At 43.4% G+C, this 24,207-nt stretch overlaps 1 protein-coding gene across 1 annotated transcript in view; it reads left to right on the top strand.

The window, feature by feature from the left end:
• The first annotated feature begins 764 nt into the window (after positions 1-764).
• Positions 765-24,207, top strand: part of PIP4K2A (phosphatidylinositol-5-phosphate 4-kinase type 2 alpha) — a 183,485-nt gene continuing 160,042 nt past the window's right edge. Inside the window, exon 1 of the mRNA XM_002913152.4 lies at positions 765-966. Within this exon, the coding sequence (XP_002913198.1) occupies positions 823-966 (144 nt within the window). The 5' untranslated portion in view covers positions 765-822. The remainder of the gene's footprint in view (positions 967-24,207) is intronic.

Here is a 24,207-nt window from a genome sequence, read left to right as displayed (position 1 = left end):
TTTCCATGGAAGGTAAGTGGAATGGATAAAAGGAAGAAATGTAAGGAACGTTACGGAGGATTTAAGTAGAAGGTGCAGTTTGGGGCATGATTCTCCAGGCGAAACCAAGGGCTGTGAATGAGAAATCCAGGGTCCTGCCCGGTGGAGGGGGTGGGAAAGACAGCCAGCGTGGTAGGTGGGAGTCTCCCTTCTGCACAACTTAGAGTGCAGGAAGTCTGAAGTCCAGTGTAAGGCCCGATAGTTAAAGGCACAATAGGATTATAACTTCATTTCAGTGCCACTCTGGGAGGTGGCCAAGGATGTGCCCAGGTCCTTTCCCCGGTGCTAGGTGCTAGGGAAGCCCTGGTCTCCATGCAGCATTTCAGGTCTCGCCAGCTCTTCTGACTCCTGGCAACCGTTAAGTGGCGGTTCCCCGAGCCTCATTCCTTCGCCTGACCGCCGCCGCCTCTGGAGGCTCCTCTTCTCGGATCTCCCCACTCTTCCGTCCTTCCCCCTCCCTTTCTCCCTGGGGAGCAGAAGGGGTTGTCTTGCGGGAGTCCTCCAGCTCCCCGCGGCCTCTTCAGCCGGCCTTGAGTTCGCCTACAAAGCGGGGGCTGCCGGACCACCGTGGAGCCGGAGCCAGAGCCCGAGCCCGAGCCGGAGCCAGAACCCAAGCGCGAGGCTGCAGCTTAACGGTCCCGCGGCCGCGCCCCGCCTGGCGGCGCCGCAACTGCTACCCGCCCGCCCCCTGCGTCATGACGCCAGCGCCCAACGCGGAAGCCGCTCGCGGGGCGGGTCCCCGGCCTCGGGAGCGCGGCGGTGGAGGGGACAGAGGCGGCGGCCATGGCGACCCCCGGCAACCTGGGGTCCTCCGTCTTGGCGAGCAAGACCAAGACCAAGAAGAAGCACTTCGTAGCGCAGAAAGTGAAGCTCTTTCGGGCCAGCGATCCGCTGCTCAGCGTCCTGATGTGGGGGGTAAACCACTCGGTAAGGGCTCGGGCTGCGGCGCGCAGTCCCTCTCCTCCTCCTCCTCTTCCTCCTCGCTCCCCTCCTCCTTCTGCTGCAGCTGCTGCGGGGCGGGGAGCCCGAGTGGGGACCCGGCCCTCCGGCTGCTCGCTCTCCGGGGTTGTCCGCCCGCCGCGGTGCCTCGGTGCCCCCATCCCCGCGGCGCGCGCCCGCCTCTCCGGGTCCCCCGGGCGCCACTTGGACCCCCTTTGGACCTAGGGCCGGATGCAGGACTAGGGGTCCCATCTGCAGTTGAGCCCTGCGGCGGGGACCAGTGTCGTTCGCTGTTCGCCCATTCGTCCGTCGGCCGGCCGGTCCTCGCAGCCGGGCAACTGGGAAGTTTGTGCGGGGCACGGCTCCGCCTGGGCTGTCATCTCAGGCGGGGGCTGCTGGGGTCTGAGTCTTGGTGATCGCTCCCTTACGGCAGGGGGTGGCGGGGGAGGTCGGGTCCTCCGCTGGCTGGCAGGTGTACCTGTGCGAGGCTGGGAGCGTCTGGAGCCTCCCCGCGGGGGAAGAGGGGTGAGAATACTGGAGATCCGGAGATGTGGTCAGCGGCTTTAGTGCTTCGGTCCTTTTTTTTTCCTTTAAAGGCGATATTATTGGACACAAGGAATCTTTTCGGCAAAGAAAAAGCTCATGTAAATATGGCACTGGTGTTTAGCACCTTCCTCTGCTCTTCTCCCGCATCGCCCTGCCGCTGTGCGGGCTGAAGAGCTGCTTGGCGGGGAGTCTTCCTCCCCACACCTCCTCCCCCACCTTGGGGAGCCAGGCCGAAGTCACCGACTGCGGAAGGGCGGCCTGGGGATGACAGCAGGAGGGGGTCTCGGCGGGCGCGGACAGAAAGCCGTCTCCAGTTGGCCGCACCCGTTTTGGGGGCTTGTTTAAAAAGCTGGAGGAGAACGCTCGGAAAGGTTAGCTTAACACAGCCAGAGGCGGTGGAAGATGCGCCGCTGCGGGCTATGCGGACTGCGGTTTGAGGGTCTGAAATAGCCTCCTGCTGATCTTACTGCGAGAAGCTCCTGCAGTTTTAATCTTCTTCGGATCAGGAAACGTGATAGGAGCTGTTGGCTGAGCCATGAAAGTTTAAATGCGCCTGTGAATTTTGACCATGACCTTACCCACTGCAGTCAGTTAGCATGTGAGGAAAAGTGTAAGCTTGCTTTCCGTACTTTTGATTTGTATGGACGTCTGTGTGCCCTTATCAGTATAATAGCAATGACAGAAAACCATGTTGGTTTTTAAAAGAACATTCTCAATTTAATGAAGTTGTTCAAAATGGCTCAAAAGCATCATCTTTGTATTTTTTCTTTCCCAGGCTGAGCTGGGGAAAGAGGGGAAACAGCATATCAGGATTGATTGTGTTTGCATGAAGTGATTGTGTTTAATAGAGTTGTTTAAGAAAATGAGTGCCTAATCCATTGAAGTTCATTTTAACTTCCTGATAACTTCTTCAGCAATTAGGAACGTGAGCTTTTACAACCACATGTGTTAATGCACCAAAACTCTCCACAAAGTTTTATTGTCGTAAGTAAAATGGAATTTTTCCTCTATAATAAATCTACGATTTAGAGTTATGTCTAATTCTATTAAGCTTTTTAAGTTATTTGTGTTAGTTGCTTTTTAAAAAATAGTAATATTGTTAGTTCTGTATTTATTGGTTCTTTTATCTCTTTTGGAGTTCTGGTGTTTGGGTCAGGTGAGTTGGTGTATGAGGGTTTAACGTAGTCAAGTATTAGGCCCACAATATGTTGCTGAAAGAGTGTGCTTTCTGGGAATTAGTATGAATTCCAGTTTACTTTACACATTTCTTGCAGTCGTGCATATTTTATTGTGATCGCTTATGTTGTTACCTTATATTTATGAATTGCTACATTTGTTTTAGAGTTTCTTGCTAATTGGAACTTTCGAAACTACTTAAGGCTTAAAAAATGTATGATTTCTCAATGGTACATTTTATGCTATTTTCTTTTGTGTTCAAGAAAAGTTAGCAATTCTAAGTAGAGTCATACAGAGGAGTCAAGTTTTCAGAGTATGTAATGTAACCATGTTATTCTTTCAACAAATATGTAGTAGGCACATAGTACCAGCCACTGTGCAAAAGATGACTAAAAATGCCCATATTTCCGTCCAAATATCTTTATTTTGAGAGCTTAATTGACGTAAGAATGGTCTATTTCACAGCTTTCTTTTTCAAAAAGTCCATTTTCTTTATTTCTGGGAAAAAAGTGGTATAACTGAAATCTAAGCACCACGATGCCATGTATTTCTGGTTGATTTCATTTTAGGTGACAAAGTCTAATACTTGATGAACACTTTTATATGAACTTGACCAAATATGACCAAAGTCTACAGTATAATATGAGAATAAACTACGTTAGCATTATTAAGAAGGAGCAAGCAGAGTGTTGTATATGACAGGGACATTTGAGAAAGCATAGCAGAGAAGGAGCAGATCATTTAAATCAGTCTTTGTCCTATATTTCTAATGTGACCAGAATTAATGGGCAAAGATTTGTCGTGAATATAGCAATTTCATGCTTTTATAATTCATTTGAATTTGTCTTATGGGTATTAAGCAATAACTACACATTTGTAGTACTGAAGGAAACCTTCGTATTTATTTTATCATGGAGGCATCTTATACGGAGATTGGGAACCTACATACTCCAGTAAAATGCTCCTTGTACACGTGTTCTCATTTTATCTCTAATTCTGCTGACCTTGGGCATGATAACTAAGTAGCTTTTGCATCGATGTTTGCATTTATGAAAGTAAGATGATTGGACTGGACGATTTTCAAGTATTTTTCTAACTTAAAGATTCAGCTATTTTTACGGTCTACTGGTTCATAGCCCTATGTTAGGATCCATAGACTGGTAATAGTCAATAGTATAGAACAAAAGTGGCAGTACTATAACCTTAAAAATGTAGCAGCATTCAGGGAATTTTCAAGGCTGTGACAAAGGGGAAGGAAATCTGTGGTGATTTGTAAGAGAGGTGTGAACTAAGAGTTTGTTGGATTGATCCAGTTGGACTGCATTGCGGTCTATGAAGTCAAAGTCTATTTGATTGAAATGCAAAAACTTGCAATTAAGGTGGAAATTTCCAAGTCCATTGTGGTGGTAATTATCAATGACAGGAATAAGTCTGACTTTGTGTGGTGAATTTGATATGTTACTGCTTTCTAGCTTAAAATACCCATCCATGAATGGATCCTTGCCAATTTTTATTTTAAGTATTTTAAGCAGGGAATATAATTGAATACATAAAGCAAAAAAGATGGCTTAAGCAGGCAATTTTGTCTTGTTACATTTGGAATTAAACTAAAAATGATCAGGCAGTTAGCTTCCTAAAATTCTATTTTAATAGTGTGTGGAACATGGAGAATGAGAGGAGCCAAGACTTGTTTTAAGGAGATATCCTAAAAGATTTTTATGGAGAGTGAAATGTGAGCCTTTTGGAAATTAGTATTTAAAGACCTAATTAAATATCTAAAGGAATTCATCTGTATGGGAAAAATTTAAAGGACATAAAACTTGTTGAAAACAAATACAGTATTTAGAAGTAGTCAGTATTAATGATAAAGTCCTTTTGTGGCAAGCTATAGAAATGTGAATGAGCTTAGCCAAAAACTTTAAATGTTTGGAGGGTTTTGGAGGTCTGTCCCCGTGCAAGGACTGATTAGTAACCAAACCAAGAGAACAGGAATGGGGTTGGGTTCAGCAGTAATTGGAACCAGGTGCTTGGGTGCTCGTGGGACTTTTCTGTCCATTTTGGCTTCATTTGTGCTCATAGCTGACTGGTTTCCTCCACAGGGCAGGGAACTAGTGGTTCCTGAATTTCACATTTTGTAATTTCTGCCCCCCTCCCCCAAAAGGGACTTTCTGTCTCTGGTTCAGTTATAAAAATCCCATGGAAGGATTCTGACCTGTCTGGCATCCCCCTGGGCTAAGCAGTTAGGAGAAGGTGAAGCTGCTCTTGCCTTTTGGAACAGTTCCCATAAGAGTGGAGAGGGCCTGGACAGGCCGTATCAGGCAGGTATCTGTCCTAGTGGTAGAGCTGGGGTGTTTATCTTGGTGTCCGGGTGCCATGTTTTTTGTGTTTGGGCAAATAGGCAGTTTTCTGGGTAAAGCGCCGTAGCTTTTGTTAAATTCTCGACAAGGCCTGCGACTTGAAGTAGTTAAATACCGTATTGGAGAAATAGTGACAACTTTTAGGTTTGTGGGTTTATTGTTGGGCATTGAAAAAAATGAAAGAAGGAAACTAGGTTTAAAAATGAAATAAGTGACTATGAAATATTGACTGAATAGTATATAAGGAGGCAATTAACTTAAAATAGTAGTTAGCTAGACATTAGGTGAAATTTATTGAATGGAACTCAAATAACCATTCATTCAAGTACTAGTCTTGCACTGTTTTTGTTTTTGTTTTTAAATAGGCTCCAACACGGGGCTTGAACTCATGACCCTGAGATCAAGACCTGAGCCAAAATCAAGAGTTGGATGTTTAACTGACTCTTAGCCACCCAGGCGCCTCTGTCTCACACTATTTTTATTTCTTCCCTTTAGAGTAAAGAAGAATGCCAAGCAGACACACACCGTTTATTATTAAGGAAACAGTTTTATGCCCCTTCAAACTTGGGATTAGATCCTGAGAAGAGAATACATTTTCTTCTTCATTTCCCAAATACCTTAGACTGAACTTGAGTGTTCAGAATGATGCCTGTAGCAAGACAGTGATTTCTCTTTTGTTTTTTTCTTTTCTTTTGTTTTTTTAAAAAAGATTTTATTTATTTATTTGACAGAGAGACAGCCAGCGAGAGAGGGAACATAAGCAGGGGGAGTGGGAGAGGAAGAAGCAGGCTCCTAGCGGAGAATCCTGATGTGGGGCTCGATCCCAGAATGCCGGGATCACGCCCTGAGCCAAAGGCAGACACTTAAGGACTGCGCCACCCAGGAGTCCCTGATTTCTCTTTTGAAACCAGGATCGTCTGCTCTGCCTTTAGAAAGATTTCAGCAAGAATTGTAATAAACAAAATCTACCTAAAGTTGAGTAGAAGATGCAGTCAAGCAGAGTAGTTAATTCAGCCAACATGCCCTTTGAAATACAAATTTTGGAATTTAAGGAAATTAGTGCAATATGGCAAAACAGTTTGTGGTCAGACAGATTAGGTTCAAATCCTGCCTCTATCAATTATGGACTCCTTGAACAGATGATTTATCCACTTGAGCCTCAATTTACTCATTCTTAAAATAGAGATGATGATGATTCTGTCACAGGATTATTCAGAGGGTTAAGTAAGATAATGTATTTAAAGTCTAGCACTGTAACTAGCACATAATACGGAGTTAGTAATTGATACCAAAAAATGTTCAAGTTCAGATGCAGTTAGGCTGGTAGCATATTCATAAGCACCAGGGAAGTAGTGCTTCTCAAAATTTAGTGTGTGTATGAATCACTTGGGAACGCTTCAAAAAATGCAGATTCTGACCGAGACCCTGCATTTATCACGCTCGTAGGTGGTGACGCTGCTGGTCCTCGGGATACATGTTGAGTAGCGAGGCTTGCAGAAGGAATAGTGCTAAAAATAAAGAGAAATATTCAGGATTTGTCCCCTGACTGCATGTGATGAATCTCCTTGGGAGAATGGTGACTCCATGGTAGAGTTAGGAGGAAGAATTGCGAGTTGACAAAGGTTAAAAAAAAATTTCTGGCTGGCTCAGTTGGTAGAGCGTGCGACCCTTAATATCACGGTCGCGAGTTCAAGCCCCACGTTGGGTATGGAGCTTCCTTAAATACATCAAGTGTTGAACTGCAGGTGATGGTGAATGGATATTCTAGTGACAGTGCCCACAGGGATGGGGGGTGTTGGAAGGCAGAATTACAGCTCAGGAGCAAGGTTGGGGCTGGGATGGAGAATGGAGAATTATCTGTGCCAAGTTGGTGGTGGAAGCCAGGGGGGTAAAGTAGGTAGAAGAAACAGGAGGCAAGACAAAACTCCGCAGGAAGGGCAGCGGATTAATGCTTCAGAGATCACGATGCTCAGGGATGTACTTGTTGAGACGTGGCTGAGTGGTATGCGCATGCGCACGTGCGTGCGAGCTTAAAGATTTAAAGAACAAACGAATGGAAGCAGAGGCAGCATCTCTTTTGAGAAGGTGAGCAGTGAAGGAAGGTGGAACATGCCATTTTTATTTAGGGATGCCAAAGTATTTCCCTCACCTCCATCACTTTTCATTCTCACCTCTACCGACCTAACCAGCTTGGTTACCTTTCTTGAAATGTTAAAAATACCTCCTAGCTTATTTCCCTGTATCTACTTTTATCCACATTTCCTTTTTGTACCACGTACCCCTCTGGCAGTCCAGTGAAGGCTACGGACCTCTTCTTAGAATAATGCTTTTGAATGAATAAATGAAAATACGTAAAGCTACATCCTACCAAGTTCATGGATCCCCTGAATTCTGTCCATGGACCACTTGGGAGGTGTGGAACCTAACTGAGAACTCTTGAAAGCATAAGGTGGGAGTGGCGTGGGGTGAGAAATGGGGGAGAGCTCGCAGCAGCCAGGAAGAATAATACATAGTAGGAATGCGCATAGATGCGTTATAATGCCTGTGGAGCACACAGTGCTAGTAGGCGGTGGGATTCCAACCTGTACCCTCAACCCTTGAACTCACCTGCCTGGGCCAGCCGAGGAGTTATTCTTGTCAGTTCTTCCCTTAGTCTGTTCTTCCCTTTCCGTTGTCTTAAGAGCTATATTTTGACAGAGTATTAGATATTAATATGGAGTATTAGCTGTTAATGCCTGTTTAAAGCAGTTTTTCCTTTATAGAAAGAAAATCATTGCATATATTCAAAGCATGTAGGAAGAGAGCACATATATATAATTTATTAATGAAAAGTGTTGTAGGGAGTTTGAAGACAGTAACCTACCTAGAGATAAGCCTTTACATTCAAATTAAGTCTTCCTAGTTTTTCACCTGACTGCCATGGTTAAGAGCTTGGACTGTGGTGCCACATTGGTTGGCTCTGTGACTTTGACAAAGTCATTTGGGCTCTCTCTCAGTTCCTTCTTTATAAAAAGAGGTAATCATAGTACCTAGTGCAGAGGTTTGCCATATGGATCAAATGAGTTGGTACTTGTAAGATACCTAAGGAGTTGCTGGCACGTGGTAAGTTCTTAATAAATGTTAGCAGTCATTAGTATGTTTTAAAAAATGATTTAAATGAGAAAACATGAACAATTATTAGAGTGCATGTTAAATTCATTAACATTGTTCTTAGATGTAAAGTCACTGCTGCACTTGCATCCTTGTGCGTCTTGGAGTTGTAAATTAATCCTTTTAGAATTATCTTTGTGCCCTTGCTTTAACTTCTGTATCTATTTTGTTATAATGTCCTTTCTTGTATCTTTAATGCTTCCACTACCAATCAGGTTGTTCGAGGTGTCAAAAATTTCATTCAGATTCATTAGTTGTACATTATGTTAGCTATTGATTTCTTAATGTATCTTTCTTTCTCTCTTTCTCTCTCCCTCCCTCTCTTTCTCTCTCTCCCTCTTTCTTTCTTTCTCCCTCCCTTTCTCTCTTTTTCTTTCTTTCTTTATCTGTAAGAGGCACTGTGCAAGGCTCTTGGGATGCAAAATGAATATATTGCGGACCCTGCCCTCAAATTGCTCATAACTGCAGGGGAGACAGACACAGATGCAGACATTATGTATAAATAAAAGAGTGCCAGGAATCCTGGGGTGGAGGGTATTATACAGCGTGGGAGACAAAGGGGATGAGGATATCTGGGGGAAGGACATTTTAGGAAATATAAGGGCAAATATGTACGGGGGCAAAGTTTTCTGCAACCAAGAAGATTGCAACCCACAGAGGTAGATGATGGGAGATGTTTAGGAGACGGTAGAAGAGGTGGTTGGAGGTCAGACTTAAAGGGCCCAGTAGCTGATGTTTGCCACTGAAAAACTTAACAACAGTTCCAGTGAGGGCCGCTTTAAAATTTACCATAAATCATATTATATGCGCTTTGAAACCATTTCTTACCTTTTCTTTCTCCATAAACCTCCCTCTAGTGTTTTGTCCCTTTGCCCTCTTCAAACTGGTAACCTTTAATGCTTTAGAAAACACTGGACTAACAGAAGCCCCTAACTTCCATTCTTCCCACCACGCAGGCTGCTAACTTTTGGACGGCGGAATCCAGGAACCCACAGACGTGCTGGAGGGCTGTGCTGTCCACTTTGGAAGCCGCTAGTCACACATAGCTATTGACATTTCATTGAATTAAAGTTAAACCTTAAGGTTCAGTGTCTCATATCGAATGCCCAACAGCCACACGTGAGTAGTAGCTCCCGAGCCGGACAGTGTGGGTGTACACCATTGCCACCCCTGCAGCACTTTCTGCTGGACAGCGCTCCCTGCGCTGGGACCTCCCGTCTTAAAAGCAAAATAAACAGCTGGAATAAAGAAAGCCTCCTTTGACGTTCCGTCCTCACTTTTGTGTCCACTCGGCTTCTCCGTTCCTTTTTATAGCAGAAGTTGAAAAGCCTTGTGACTACACCTGCCTCCTGTTGTCTGTCTGCAGCTGCTGGCTCCCTCCCCTGCCACTCTCCCTGAACCAACTGCAACCCAGCTTTCATCCTCCCCGCTCCGAGCAAACAGCGCCAGCAACGCTCCTGTTTTCAAATCCAGGGGTCCCCTTTTCGTGTCTTTTCTTGTTTTCCTTTTGCCCCATCTGCCACTCCTTCCTAGGGACCTTACGAGGTTCCTCCTCCTTTTTCCAGTCACTAAAAGTTGGAATGTCCCAGGACTCTTTCCAGGGTCTTCTTCCATAACTAGGCGTATTTTATCTACATGATCTTATTTCCTCTCCTGGCATTTCATGCTGATGACTGAGACATTTTTATCTTCAGCTCTGAGTTCCCTGCCGGGCTCCATATTCAATTTCCTACCAGGTCTCTTCCCTCGCACACCAAATAAGCATCTCAGATGGGACCCAAACAGGGCTCCTCCTCTCCTCCTGCCCCGCTGCCCCACCTGCTGTCACATCCTAAGCCAGTTTCTTCCCCTGTCCATAATTGGACTACCATCTTCCCAACCGCTTAAGCCAAAAACCTTGGTGACAGCCTTGAGTCCTCTCTCATCACCACTGCCATTTCTGAGTTCTGCATATTTCTGCATATTTGTCTCTTTCTTGTATAAAGTCCCTTTCTCCAGAACACTGTCGTAGTCTACAGGTCTGCCTGTATTCACCCTCGCCCTGGTTCCATCCAAATTCTCTACAGTGGTAGCAGAATGACCTTCCTGTCACTTCTCGTCTTCAGTGAAAACCTTTCAGAGGCTTCCTGTTGCATTGTGAACAAACTCCAGGCTCTTCTCTGTGGCTAGCAAGGTCTTGCTGGCCTGGCCCCCTGCTTCCCTCTTTGCGCTCACCCTTTCCCACTGTCCGCATGACTCCTTTGTTCCAGCCACGCTGGGCTTTCTCTGTTCCTTAAACAAGCCAAGCTCCGGACAGCCACAGAGCTTCTGCATTTACTTTCTTTCCTCTTTGGAATGTTCTTCCTTCAGGTCTTCATGTGGCTGTCATTTTAGTCTCTCAGCTAAAGGGTTATCTTCTCAGGTGGCCTCTCCGACTGCCTGTAAAGTAACCCTCCACTCGTATTACTCTTGTTTCCTCTGTGACACTTCACACCATCGGAAACTGAGTTGTCTGCGTGTTTATTATTTATTGCCCGGACTATGAGACTTTCTTATTTACAGCTGCATCCCCGCATCTAGTGCAATGCTGGTATGTAGTAGGCGCCCAATTAATGTTATCGAAGGACTGGATGAAGCTGGATTCTGTGAACTGTAGGCCATTAGTGCTCAGCTGGTGTCCTGTGAGCCTTTCCACATTACATTTTCATCCACGTGTAAAATTCAGTTTTGCTATGATTGAGCACGCTGTTTCGTGCCAGAACTTTGCCTTGTGCCCAGCACAAAGGAGGTTCAGCGAGTAAACCCCTTCTTTTGTAGACTTTCACAGTGTTGATGGGCCACCGAGTGAATTGTATGAAGACTCTGAATGCATTTCTAAAAGATCTGAGACATTATTGAAGAAGAGTGCGCAGCACTGTTATTTCTGGTTTATTCCCTGTACTTTGGTCTTTTAATGACTTCGGGTGTGCCTTGAAGGATCCTAGTGGTCAGAAGTTTGCCGTAAATTAAATTTAAGATTCTGTAACTGATGTAAAAATGGTGCTAATCCCAGCATCCTGAATCGCTGTGGGTATTGTTCCACTGGGTTATATTCCTGCTGGTTCGTAGTCATGGTGCCTCCTTCCCATAGTTGCTGGGTTATTGTTGTCTACGAGCTGCTTCTTTCCCTTGGACAATTACTTGGGGGAGAATTCTCTGAGTCTTAGGGCAACAGTGGGTCCCTCTAGAGAGGATTGTTTGTCTTTGCCATCTGGCACAGGGGTGGCTCGGGGTGCCACAGACCAAGGCCATTGTGAACTGAACTCATAGTTTGGAATTTTTTGAATCTCTCAGTGATATAAATTTGGACTGCAGTCCCCTGGGGGCGTGGAATGGGTTTATTTTTGGCTTGTTCTTACTCTGAGGGTGTGACCCTTTTGGATTCTGGCTTCATCGAGAAAGGGTTTCCTATTAGACCCCCCACCTTGGGTCAGCACTAGGCTCTGACTTCTGTTTGTCTCAACCCCTGAGACCATCAGAGCCCTGAGGGCCCAAGTGGCTTCTCAGACTAAGCTGACTGTTCCCCCATCCAGCTCTCACTTCGCCTTTGGCAAGCTAACTCTTGCCTCCTCGGTGCTTTGATGTCTTTAAGAAGATGTTTACAAAATATTTTATTCAGGATGTTTAGTCATTTCCAGTGGCAGAGTTGATCTACGTAACCTCCTTACACTCTATCAGTGTAAATGGAGATCAGCTTCAGTTTCTCAACAGATGGATGGCAGGCGGTAAGCGAGGGAGCGACAGGTCTGGGCCTGTGGTGGTCCTGGGGCTGGATCTGGTCAGGAACTTGGTGCCACAGGAGGAAAGCCTGTCAGGGAGACATGGCCATCCTCTGGGAGTGGCAGTAAAGACAAAGGGTGTGTCCAAGGGGTGTTCTGGAAGTAAAATCAGCTGGATTTTGTGGCCACTCAAGGGACCGGATAGTGGAGGACAGCTCCGGGTTTTCTGGCTTGGTTGCCTCAATAGTTCTCTTACCACTCCTGCTCCGTTACATTATTATCTCGTGGGCTGTTAGCCAAAAAGAGTCTGTGTTAGCTGCACTTGGGTAACTAATAAATGGAAATGATATTTCCAATTTTGAAGTTTTTACAAATGTTTCAGTTTGTAGGTCAATCCAGAATTTGACTGATAACTCAGCATTTGATGTCCCGAGTGCAACTAGAATCCTGAGATGTGGTTGAATGGTGCAGCTTCAGCCAGTGCTTCATTCTGTAAAAATGTCATTTTCATGTCCAGTCAAGTTCTGCCAATAGCCTGTCATTGGTGTGTGTTTTTTGGTATTTTCTCTAATAAGGCCTTAGAGAAAGACGTATGAAAAAGACAGTTTTTGCTTATAGGGAGTTCACAGTCTTACAGGGAAGTTAGGCATGTAATTATGTAAACAAGGTGGTAAATTGGTGAATTAACAGAAGTGCCTCATTCAAGGTTTATTTGGTGGTAAATGACAGTCATGAAAGTCTGATCAGCTGAAGGAAAAACAGGGAGGGTTATTGGGTCACCCTTGGAACAGAAAGGCAGGACCCTCACCTGAGCCTCACACAGCCTAGGACCCAGTGTGGCTTCTTCCTCACTGTCTGATCTTGGCCTCACTTTTCATGACCCTTTTCTCTGGGAAGATTGGCATTTCTCGGCTGCGTGGTACACGTAGACCCCACACAGCCCCTAGGCTTATTTGCCCCCAGATCCAGGTCCGTTATGGTGGCAATTAGCCACTTTGCATCCTCATTTCAGATTCCTTAAGAGTGATAGAAAGGAGGAGAGACAAAAAGAGAGTTGGTGGCCATCGAATCCAGCCAGCTGTGGCCACAGGAGCAGGGCTTCCTGCCGTGTGGGCTTGGTTGCCCATGGCACTCGAGCGGAGGGTCAGTGACAGTTGTCAAGCCTCAGAATCCTCTCGAGTAGCACCCCTCCTCCCGACTTTTATGCACAGACACTATACACAAGAAAGAATTGATAAACCGGCCCAGGGGGAGTTAGTGTTATTGGGGTTGGATCTTGAAGAACGAATTGTAATTAATCTGGTGAAGAGACTGGAGGAAACAGGTGGTAGGCGGGGTTGAGTAGCATGTACAAAAGCAGAAAGAGCCTGTGTCAGTTTTAGGGAACCGCTGAACCTTTATTTTTTTCTGGGGCTATTATACTTCCCATCTTCTATTTTTCTGGCTTTGTTTTCCATTCTTTTGCACATAATTCTATTGACATTATTTCTGTTCGGATTCATTTCTTTAGGCTTGGTTATTGAGGGTTAGAATCGTATTTGCAAGGGGCTCGGCACCCTGAAGTTTAGAGCTTTAGTGTTCTTTGTAGTTGTAATAAACATGCCTTGTTTATGTTTCCTCAGCCTGCGCTTTGAGGAAGGTACTCTGTGTTACAACCCGCCAGTGACCTCTGGGGCCTGGCGTACCAACCACACAGCCTGCCCCGAAGCGCCCGGGAGCCAGGGGCACGTGTGGGCTGAAGTCAGTACTGCCGCCTACACACCGAGGCCGGGGCAGCACTAGCCAGAGACAGGTGCCCTTTCCGTGCGTTGCCTGCACAGAGGAAGCTCATTTTCTGATGGGCACAGAGGGGGCCCCTGGGTGATAGCATCTGCCCTGTTTTGCCCTGCTTTTCTTGGGTCATGCATCCAAAATTTCTCATGTCAAATTCGTATGTGTTGGCATCCTTGAGGAAGCGTTCAGGTGGTGTTTAGGCTGGACAAAAGAGAAGACGATAGGATTTATTAAGTTCCCTTACAGATTTGAATCCGCTTTGGAACATGTATAATTATGCTGTCTTCTCTGTGACATGCGTGCTTCTATTCAAGCTGAGTAGTTTACACAAGGTGATTAAAAAGGGAATGACGGCTTATGACGTGGACTTCGGTGCAAACACAGTTTTCCTTGAGCATCACTGCACCCCAGGAACAGCAGCTGGATTCAAAGTCTGCCAACAAACAGCCAGAGGCAGCAGTCCAGGCAGGACAGCGGGCTGGGCACCTTGCTCGTTTCATCCTTGTTCTTCCTCTGGACTCAGGGGGCCAGGTACCTCAGTCTTAAAAGTCATAATTTTGTGGTTCTCTCCAGTCTTTGTGCATTTCATCCTAATCTTTATAACTTGGAAGCCCAGTTGTTCCTTACATTCTTTCCATTGGGTGATCTTCACAATTGTATCTTTAAAGATAAAGTCCATTCTGTATTTAATCGGAATTAAACAATTTTGAAGACTCACATGTATATTTTTAGCATTTTATTTATTTTTTTAAAAGATTTTATTTATTTGAGAGAGAGCAAGCAAGAGAGAGCACAAGTGCGGGGGTGGTGGCAGGGAAGGTCAGACGGAGAGGGAGAAGCAGACTCCTGGCTGAGCAGGGAGCCCGACCTGGGGCTCGATCCCAGGACCCTGGGATCACTACCTGAGCCGAAGGCACATGCTCAACCTACTGAGCCACCCAGGCGCCCCAGCATTTTATTTTTTAAGCATTCTGGTGACAGAGTTCTCTAAGTTTTGAGTGGTCTGCCTACAATGTGTGTTTGGTGTGTATACAGAACTTAGTTTTTCAGGAACACCTATGACATTATAATAGAAACATTTGTATTGACCACAGCTGCATGCCCAGGCTGGAATCCCCCTGTTCCCAAACACACACACTGTCATTGTCTCTGTCCGGGGGTAACCAGGCGTAAATGTGATGGAAGCCTTGCTGACTGAGTCATCTACAGTCTTAAAAAGTTTGAAGACACATCTAAATGAGCAGAAACTGAATTTCTTTTTTTTTTTTTTTTTTAAAGATTTTATTTATTTATTTGACAGAAGATAGAGACAGCCAGCGAGAGAGGCAACACAAGCAGGGGGAGTGGGAGAGGAAGAAGCAGGCTCATAGCGGAGGAACCTGTTGTGGGGCTCAATCCCATAACGCTGCGATCACGCCCTGAGCCGAAGGCAGACGCTTAACCGCTGTGCCACCCAGGCGCCCCAGAAACTGAATTTCTTTATGGTCCTCTTAGACTTCCTTAGTGACCCTCCTCCTGCCTGGCCACGTTACTGTGTACTGCTCTCTCCCACTCCCAGGCGTATCGTGTGTTCATTTGTCTTTCATGAGTGTGCGCCAGCTTCTTGAGTTTCCGTGCTCCAGGATTGCCAGTCTCAGTGTGCTGCTGATCAACTTTACCTTTTTGAAAATTTGCTCTAGCTGTCTTCTGTGCCGGCAAACCTGAGAAGAAACTTTCTTTTTGATGGACCCCTCCCTCATAGAACCAAGACCTCAGCTTTTGCTATAACATGAGGACTTGGAATATGTTTCCTCATAGAAACAAAGAGCCAACTTACAAATGAATGTTTGGAACACAACCCATTCATAAATTAGATTCTGTCTGCACACAGATGAAAAGTTCAAATGCTTTGGCATAGAAAGAACTGTTCAGAAACAATTATGATAAACCCATAAGGCACTTACTTTTTTTGGCACATGAGCCAAAGTAGGAGGATAGGAACAAATTTAAGTTTAAGTGAAAAAAAAAAAAAAGGTTAGGAGAAGCCTTTGTCTTCCTCACGTTTCTCTTGCAGTTTTGGCATCAGAAATTTACATGTTTAAAAGATGTCAGTGAAGATTTGATCCAGTAACAGCCAATAGCGAACATTTTTATTTTGTGTTATATGAAACTTCTTTCTTATGTTTATTTAGGTGAACTAGAGACATTCATGATTTCAGTGGAATTTAAGTTCTAATAAGTATAGAGGGAGATCTATCTTTCTCCCTTTATACTTATTTTATATAATAATATATATATGGTATGTACTCTGTATGGAAAACTTGAAAAACAGAGATAAATACAGTAAAGAGTTACCACAGGGGCGCCTGGGTGGCACAGCGGTTAAGCGTCTGCCTTCGGCTCAGGGCATGATCCCGGCGTTATGGGATCGAGCCCCACAACAGGCTCCTCCGCTATGAGCCTGCTTCTTCCTCTCTCACTCCCCCTGCTTGTGTTCCCTCTCTCGCTGGCTGTCTCTATCTCTGTCGAATAAATAAATTAAATCTTTAAAAAAAAAAAAGTTACCACAATCATTCAGAGGCAATCAGTGTCAATGTTTTAATGTGTATTTTTCAATCTTTTTTTAATCTCATTGAGATTATACTGTCTCTGTATTTCCTCATATCATTCTGTATTCCTCGCAATGATAATTTTTAATGACTGCCTAATAGTCTAATGAAGTTTAATAGTCTATACATTGGTTCCATTTTTTTGCTACCATAATTAATGCTGCAGTCAGCCTCTCCCCATATAAAACTTTTTCCTTTTTTAGTTGGTTTCCTTAGAACAGATTCCCCTTTTGAGAAATTACTTGGTCAGAGGGTATGAGTATGTTAAGACTCTCAGTACATGTTGCGAAATTGCTTTCAAAAAGGGCCGCGCCAGTTTCTAAGCCCAGAAATGTGGTGAGAGTGTCTTTATCACGTCTCCTGTTTGAGTATCCCTAAATTGTGCAGCAAAGGTTGGAATAAAAAGATATGCTTTTCTTTACATATATTTTTAAAGGATGCTTTTACCCCATTTAAAGCTCTGTTTAGAGGCATTTTAGGCAGTTGAACATATGTGCAGTGAGGGGGCGTCCAGTCTGGGGCATGGTGGAGTGGCCGTCATGTGCGCTGTCTGTCTTCCATGGCGAGCTGTTTTCACTGAGTCATTCAGCACAATCTCATTCTTCATTCAGGTTTAGAACCCTCAGGTTCTCTGAAACAGAAGGCTTGGTAATTCCCTTTCTAAAAAACAAAAGCCGCAAGACCAACTACGTGCTTTCCTACAAGTCCAGGGTCTGGAAGTTAGGGGTTGAGATAACAGTAGGACAGGTGGCGGTGGTCATTTAGAAGTTGGTGACTTTTCAGGCAGAGTGCTTGGATCCCAGAAGCTGTTTATGTTCGACTCAATTCAACTGGACATACTCTATGTAGCTCTTATTATGCCCAACCCTCTAGCATTTACGGGCAGGTGAAAGTCCTCAGGTAGAATATTAGGAATCTGTAGTTGGTTCCCTAGTCTTACTACTTCACAGGGGACTTGACCAGTGGACAATTCAGAAAACACTGTTCTGAAGATTTAATGCATCACACCCACTGGAGTCCGTAATTAGCATGTACGTGTTTGCTTTATAAAGACCGAGTGTTCTCACCCCTTGGTAGTCCTCTCCTTGGCTTAGAGCTCCATTCTGTGCACTGTCCCCTCTGCTTAGCATTATCTGATGTAAATATGTCAGTCACCTGTGCTGACTTTACAAACATCTTGCAGCCTGGCAAGGCCAGGTAGGGGAGGTTGAAGCTTCGCCAGGTAACTAGAAGTGCCTGGCTCCTTTCTTATATCTAACTCATATTCCGAAAGGAGAGAGCAACGTAATTTTTCCTTTGAACAGAAGTGAATGAATATATTGTATATTTTCATAAAAGAATAAAATTCCCAGGGCACCCGGATGGCTCAGTCCGAAGAGCATGCAACTCTTGATCTTGGGGTCCTGAGTTTGAGCCCCCGTTGGGAGTAGGGATTACTTAAAAAAAATAAAATACAATTACCTATTTTAACATTTAACTCTTTTCCATAATCTAAAAAGTAACATTTTTGCTGAAGAGAAAGAATTCTTGAGAACATTGAAGAAAATTGAAGGGACAAATGCAGAGCTCTCTTAGAAAGAAAGGAAAGGTCATGCTTATAAACCACAGTCATCCAGATAAACTGTTATTTCCACTTTATGTGGATGTGTTTTATTGTGACAGTGGTAACTACAGTTGCCAGTTTTCAGGAGACCTAAATTACTGACTATTTCAGATGGATGCGGGCTTTAAAATTAGCCCCTGGATAATACATTTCTTTTAAAATTGAACCTTAATTGATTTTTATTTTTTAAAGCTTGAATTAAGTAGAAAATTAAGGGCCTTTTTTAAAAAGATGGTAGTATATATTTAACTTGGATGATTACTTAATAGAGAATTATTCCTATCCTGTTATTATTTTAAAATATTAACTGACATGAAAAGCAGAAAATATTGCATCTTGTTAAAGAAGTCTCTTTAATTCATGTTTAAAAGTCACAGACCATTCTGAGTAGGCTTTGGTAAGGGTGTTGAGTGAGAACATAGCCAGTATGGGTTTTCAATATTAATAAACTAAATGGACTTTTTCATTAATTTCAAAATAAGAACTTTTTAGAATTCTGAATATAAATCTTTTATGCTCTTTCTTTCTTTAAGAAAGTACTTTGTTTCCCTATGTGAGAAATTTCTGCAAGAGTTCAAAAAAACTTCAGTACAGAGAAGTATTTGGAATGGAATTAGTTGTTTTCCACTTAACCGGAGTGGCCAAACAGTATTTCAGAACAAATGTATTCCCATTTCTGAACCTTCAAGAGACCATTGAAGAATTCATTTCAGTTTGGTTATTTTAAGAAGAAAAGACTGTTCTGATGGCACGTGGGATAGTCCTAAATAAGAGTTGCGCTAGAAACATTTTCTTACAACTGTTGGGTACACCAACTGAGGAGAGACCCTTTTATCCTGTTTCCTTAAAAAGCAAAACCAAAACATAAGATGTTTTCTTATAATAAACAAATTGGAAATAATATGATTATCTGTTAGTGTGATGTTTGGGCTAAATAAAATATGATGTATCTGTATATTGAAATACATTGTAGCTATTAAACAGGTTCATGGAGGTCAGCATAACTGCTGGGGCAACTGTGATAAGTTGAATGAGGACATAGCCAGTGTTTTAAAATATTACATGTTTCAGTGTAATTAGGGAGGGGAGGGAATGATAGGTGATTTTTTTCCTTTCCACTTACATCTTTTTATAGTTTGATTTTTAAAAAATATTGAGCATACAGTGCTTTTACAATTAGAAAAACAAGACATGTTCTTAGGTGTGGTGGGTGGGAAAAAAATCTTACATATTGAATTTGGATAGGCAGAGATAACTTGTACATTCTTGTGAAATAGATATTACTTGATATAAAGATTTTTTGATATATTTTATATCAAGATTGCTTGATATAAAGATTTTTTGAAATAGATATATTTGCTTGATATAAAGATTTTTTTTTCCTTTGGGTAGCTGTGCCAGGAAGTCCCTTGATTATAAAGCATTATTGATTGTATTGGAAAAAACTATTAAGTGACAAATGATTCTGAAAGTTGTTACTTCTGATGAGCTTGAGAAAAACAGAGATAAACTGGAGTGATTACCACTAATTTTCCTATAGGAATCCAGGTTTTTATTGTGCAGCCCATTCGTGAAAAAATTTGAGCACATTTCCTCAGTATATAAATCCTTAACACATTTCATGTTGTACATTATTTTGTTTGTTTTAGAGTACAAAGAGGTTTTGTTTTGTTTTGAGAGAGAGAGAGAATGCTATGGGAAGGGGCAAAGGCAGAGGGAGAGAGAGAATCTCAAGCAGGCCCCACACCTAGCATGGAGCCCCACACAGGACTCGATCTCATGACCCTGAGATCAGGACCTGAGCCTAAACCAAGAGCTGCATGCTTAACCTACTGAACCACCCAGGTGCCCCTAGACTACAAAGAAGTTTTAAAGCTGTGTTAAGGTAAATATTAACAGCTAAAATCTTGCTCGTGGTAAGAGTGTTATTAATATATTGTGTGTGTGTTTTTAAATGAAGGCTGTGTGGAGGAATTTGTGTCATTGTTTTTAAAAATCTTTGTGAACACTGGTGATTTGCAAGTCTGGTTCTACTTTCAACTGATTTTGTTATTTGGTTTGAAAACTTAGAATAGCTTAAAAAAAAAAAAGTTACCTCACAAAAATACATTGATCCAAATGGATGAAGTGCATTTTTGGCTAAGTTTCTTTTTCTTTTTTTAAAAGATTTTATTTATTTAACAGAGGGACAGCCAGTGAGAGAGGGAACACAGGCAGGGGGAGTGGGAGAGGAAGAATCAGGCTCCCAGTGTAGTGGCCTGATGTGGGGCTGAATCCCAGGACCCGGGGATCACACCAGGAGCCAAAGGCAGATGCCTAACGACTGAGCCACCCAGGTGCCCCTGGCTGTTTCTTGACTAGCAAATCTCGTTTTCAAATGAATGCAGAACTTTTGGTTAAAATTGTCTGGTAAATGTCCTTCTTCCTCTATATCATTAAGTTCTCAAAAAATGTATTTCAGTTATATTAGTAAGGATGGTGGAGGGTTGAAGTAAACTTTTTACATTCATTGAAAATTTTAAAATAAATTAGAGAACTATTTCTAAGTCCTCTGTAAATACAAAAGCACCCCACTTTTTAAATTTCTGTTTCCATAATAGGAGTTTCTTTCCAAAAAGCAGTTATTTTTTGAACATTTTAGAACCCCATCTTTATCTTGAAGGAACTAAGTAAAGTTCATTTAAAAATTTCCGCCAGGTAGTGCATTACTGGGAGCTACTCGTGATCATGGAATAGGACAGTAAATTTAGAACAGACTGTATTTACATAAAAGAATATGTTAATCATCCTTAAGACAATTCTTTTTATGTATTTTGCCATGAGAGAACTAGAACACCTCTGTATCAGTGCAAAATATTTTGTAGTCACTCCCATCTCATTACTTAAAGTTTTATTTTTTAATGCCGCATAGATGACATCCTACCATAAATAAACCGAATGGATGACAGGGGACCATCTGACATGTGAATCCAAATGAGGATGCTGGTGTTGATAGAAGCAGCATTTCTTTCCTTTGAAGATAAAAATAACTATAAATAGACATTCTGAGAGTTTCTTCCTAAACCCAGCAGATTGTCTTGCTCACTCTTCCCCTCTCCCCTTAGGAGTGTCTACAAGCAGTATGTATGGATGGAGGGACTCCAGATTTGCACCTTTTCATCAGGTTCTCTTCATTTCTTAGATTCCATCTCAAAAAAATCATAAAATCTGGGTAGAACCAGATGCTACTTGTGATCCCCACCCCCCCCACTTCCTTCACGTTATTCATGAGAAAACAGACATAGAGAAAGAGATCGTCTTCAGTTAGGACTAGAATCACGTTTCCCTACCCAGCACCAGGCTCGTCAGTTCAATTCAGTTCATCTCTGGATAGTGTGTGGATGACCCACCATTACCCAGATGAACTAATGGAGATCTGTTGATGACTGACTTCCTAAAGACTAATTTCCTTCTTGAATCTCTCTGTTCTGTTCTTTTGCTTCCCAAGCATATGGCCTTGGAATCATCTTTTTCTTTTTCCTTCCTTTTTATCATAGACATATGCTTCATCTAGATATTACCGAAACGTGAAGAATACTCGTAAGTAGAGCCTCATTTCCTGAGAAGTAGCCTTCTAAGTGAATCAAGACGCAATACAGAATCTCTCTCTTTTTAGTAATGAAGATGAAATCCTTATAACCCATCTACTCTCCAGAAGTCTTTGAGACTTAACCAGGAAAGCATACGTAAAATAAAACAACAACCAAGGTAAAAAATCAAATTGTAAAGAAGAAGATGGAAATATGTATTTACCATAACATTGTACATGGCCCTAGTTTAGGACGTTGACATTTGAACTTGGATTTTTTTTTTTTTAAGATTTTATTTATTTATTTGACAGAGATAGACACAGCCAGCGAGAGAGGGAACACAAAGGGGGAGTGGGAGAGGAAGAAGCAGGCTCATAGCAGAAGAGCCTGATGTGGGGCTCGATCCCATAACGCCGGGATCCCGCCCTGAGCCGAAGGCAGACGCTTAACCGCTGTGCCACCCAGGCGCCCCGAACTTGGATTTTTTAGTAGCCATGACAAAGCTGTGACAGAACTATCCTTGTCTCGTGGGAGGACAAACACTGGTTTCATTTTCACTCCCTGGTTCTGAGGGAAATGTGCTGTAGAGGGCAATAAACAACAGAAGAGTAAAAGAGGATAAAATGATTGGATATGCATAACTATTATTGAATTCCGTGAAAGCAATGGGCAAAAATGCAACCCAGGGTTGGGGACTCAGAATGATACAGCCCAGGGGCGCCTGGGTGGCACAGCGGTTAAGCGTCTGCCTTCGGCTCAGGGCGTGATCCCGGCGTTATGGGATCGAGCCCCACATCAGGCTCTTCTGCTATGAGCCTGCTTCTTCCTCTCCCACTCCCCCTGCTTGTGTTCCCTCTCTCACTGGCTGTCTCTATCTCTGTTGAATAAATAAATAAAATCTTTAAAAAAAAAAAAATTGATACAGCCCAGGTGTATGGCCTTCTCCTAATCTGGCTTTTTCTGAGATAAAGCTTGAATAAATGATTACTTCAGGAATCGGTTTTTCCAGGCTGGTGTGGTGATGAATTGAGGTGATTATTGATTGCCTGAAGGATGTGGTTTCTGCGTTGTTGACGGAACGGAGATTCACACGCTGTAGAATTTGTACTTTGGTGTGTAAGTCATGAAGACCGTGTTTTATTAGGTAAAAGGAGACTCTGACTTCATAAAAAAGGGCCACCTCTGTCGAGGGGAAGATCACAGGCAGGACCTGGTGTTTCTCAGAAGCATTCTACTGTAATACTCAGTCCAAGTGCCCAGATTCTGAGCTGTAGAGCAGGGAAGATACCGTTTAGGGTGAGAGATAACAAGCAGCTACCCTTAATGATAGAAGGATCTAAAGACAGCTTCCATAATGTGTTTATTTAGAAGCATATTGTACCCTACGCTTTTCCTCAAACAATCTGGTATAGATTTTGGACTATTTTCTATTGTCTAAGACACTGACAGGGTTCTGATACGTGGTCCAGATTGGCAGTGACAAGGAATGCCGTCTTGACTCTAGTCCAAAGATGCTTTCCACAACTCTTCCTGTTCACTAATTATTAGAAGTGTTATTAAGAAAGCTCATTTTTGACAAGTTGCACTGCCCTGAAGTGTGTTCTCGAGAGTCATTTACTGGAGCCCTGTCGGTCCCACACTTGCTGAGAGCAGGTTTCCCTTTCTATCAGGAGCTCCCAACTGAAAACATTGGAGATGCAACCGATAAGCCACCTCATCGTTTGTGGAATCCGGTAGGGCATCCATAAGTAATGACCGATTGTAAGTATTACGGTATTTCTGACTTGCACAAATGATATTTAAAGACTTAGGTTTTATGATGAAAAGTAAGGAGTAAAATTTTGAAGATTCAGTAACAAGAAGTTTTGTAAAAACTGGGGGGGGGGGCTAACTGCCCCCCCCCCGCTCTTCTTGTACGAGGATCCCTGTATAAAGAAACACATGATACCACAATGGAAATCAGTAATCCTGAGAGAAGGAGAAGGAATGAGGGAGTAAGAATAAATCTGGGGCTTTTCATATCTAGAAGAGAAGAAAAAAGCGGTGGTATCTGGAAAGGCTCTCCAGGTTTATTACCTGTAAGGTCCTGAGAGATGGTGCAGGTATCCAGGAGGTAAGGTGACAAGGACAAAGGAAGGCACGAGTGTGATCCAGCTGGGCTGTGGGCAGGGTGGCTGGGGAAGACCTCGGAGCTCAGCTGATGACAGCTGCCATCCCGAGTGCTACCACAGTAAAATGGAGTCTTGTGGCCCTTGGGCATGGTTGCTGCCATTTGGCACAGACACCCAACACTGTTTGAGCCCCTGGCATGAATGCAGGCTTTACCAAAACCATCCCATTTTCTTATTTTTTTTTTTTTAAGATTTTATTTTTAAGTAACCTCCACACCCAACTTGGGGCTCAAACCCACAACCCAGAGATCAAGAGTCCTGTGCTCCACTGACTGAGCCAGTCAGGTGTCCCCATTTTCTTTTTTGTAAAATGGGGATTCCACCCCCTCTTCTGCCTCCCCAAGAGGGTTATGTGGGGACCACATAAACTAATGTTCGCTTGAGGTTAAGGCCATTTTCATCCTCTGGTGTGGGGCAGGTGCCGGGACAGAGGGGCCGGTAGAAATGTTTGCTTCAGGGCCCCGCAGCCAGCCTATCCCCCACTGCTCTCGTCTTTGCATTGAATGCCTTTGTTAAGTTTTGTGGTTGGCATTGGACCCAGGCTGTTTGAAATTTTAAC

The sequence above is a fragment of the Ailuropoda melanoleuca genome, chromosome 15, assembly GCF_002007445.2.
Source record: "Ailuropoda melanoleuca isolate Jingjing chromosome 15, ASM200744v2, whole genome shotgun sequence".
Lineage (NCBI taxonomy): Eukaryota > Metazoa > Chordata > Mammalia > Carnivora > Ursidae > Ailuropoda > Ailuropoda melanoleuca.
The sequence above is the reverse complement of the archived record's forward strand: the minus strand, read 5'-3'. Positions and strand labels throughout refer to the sequence as shown.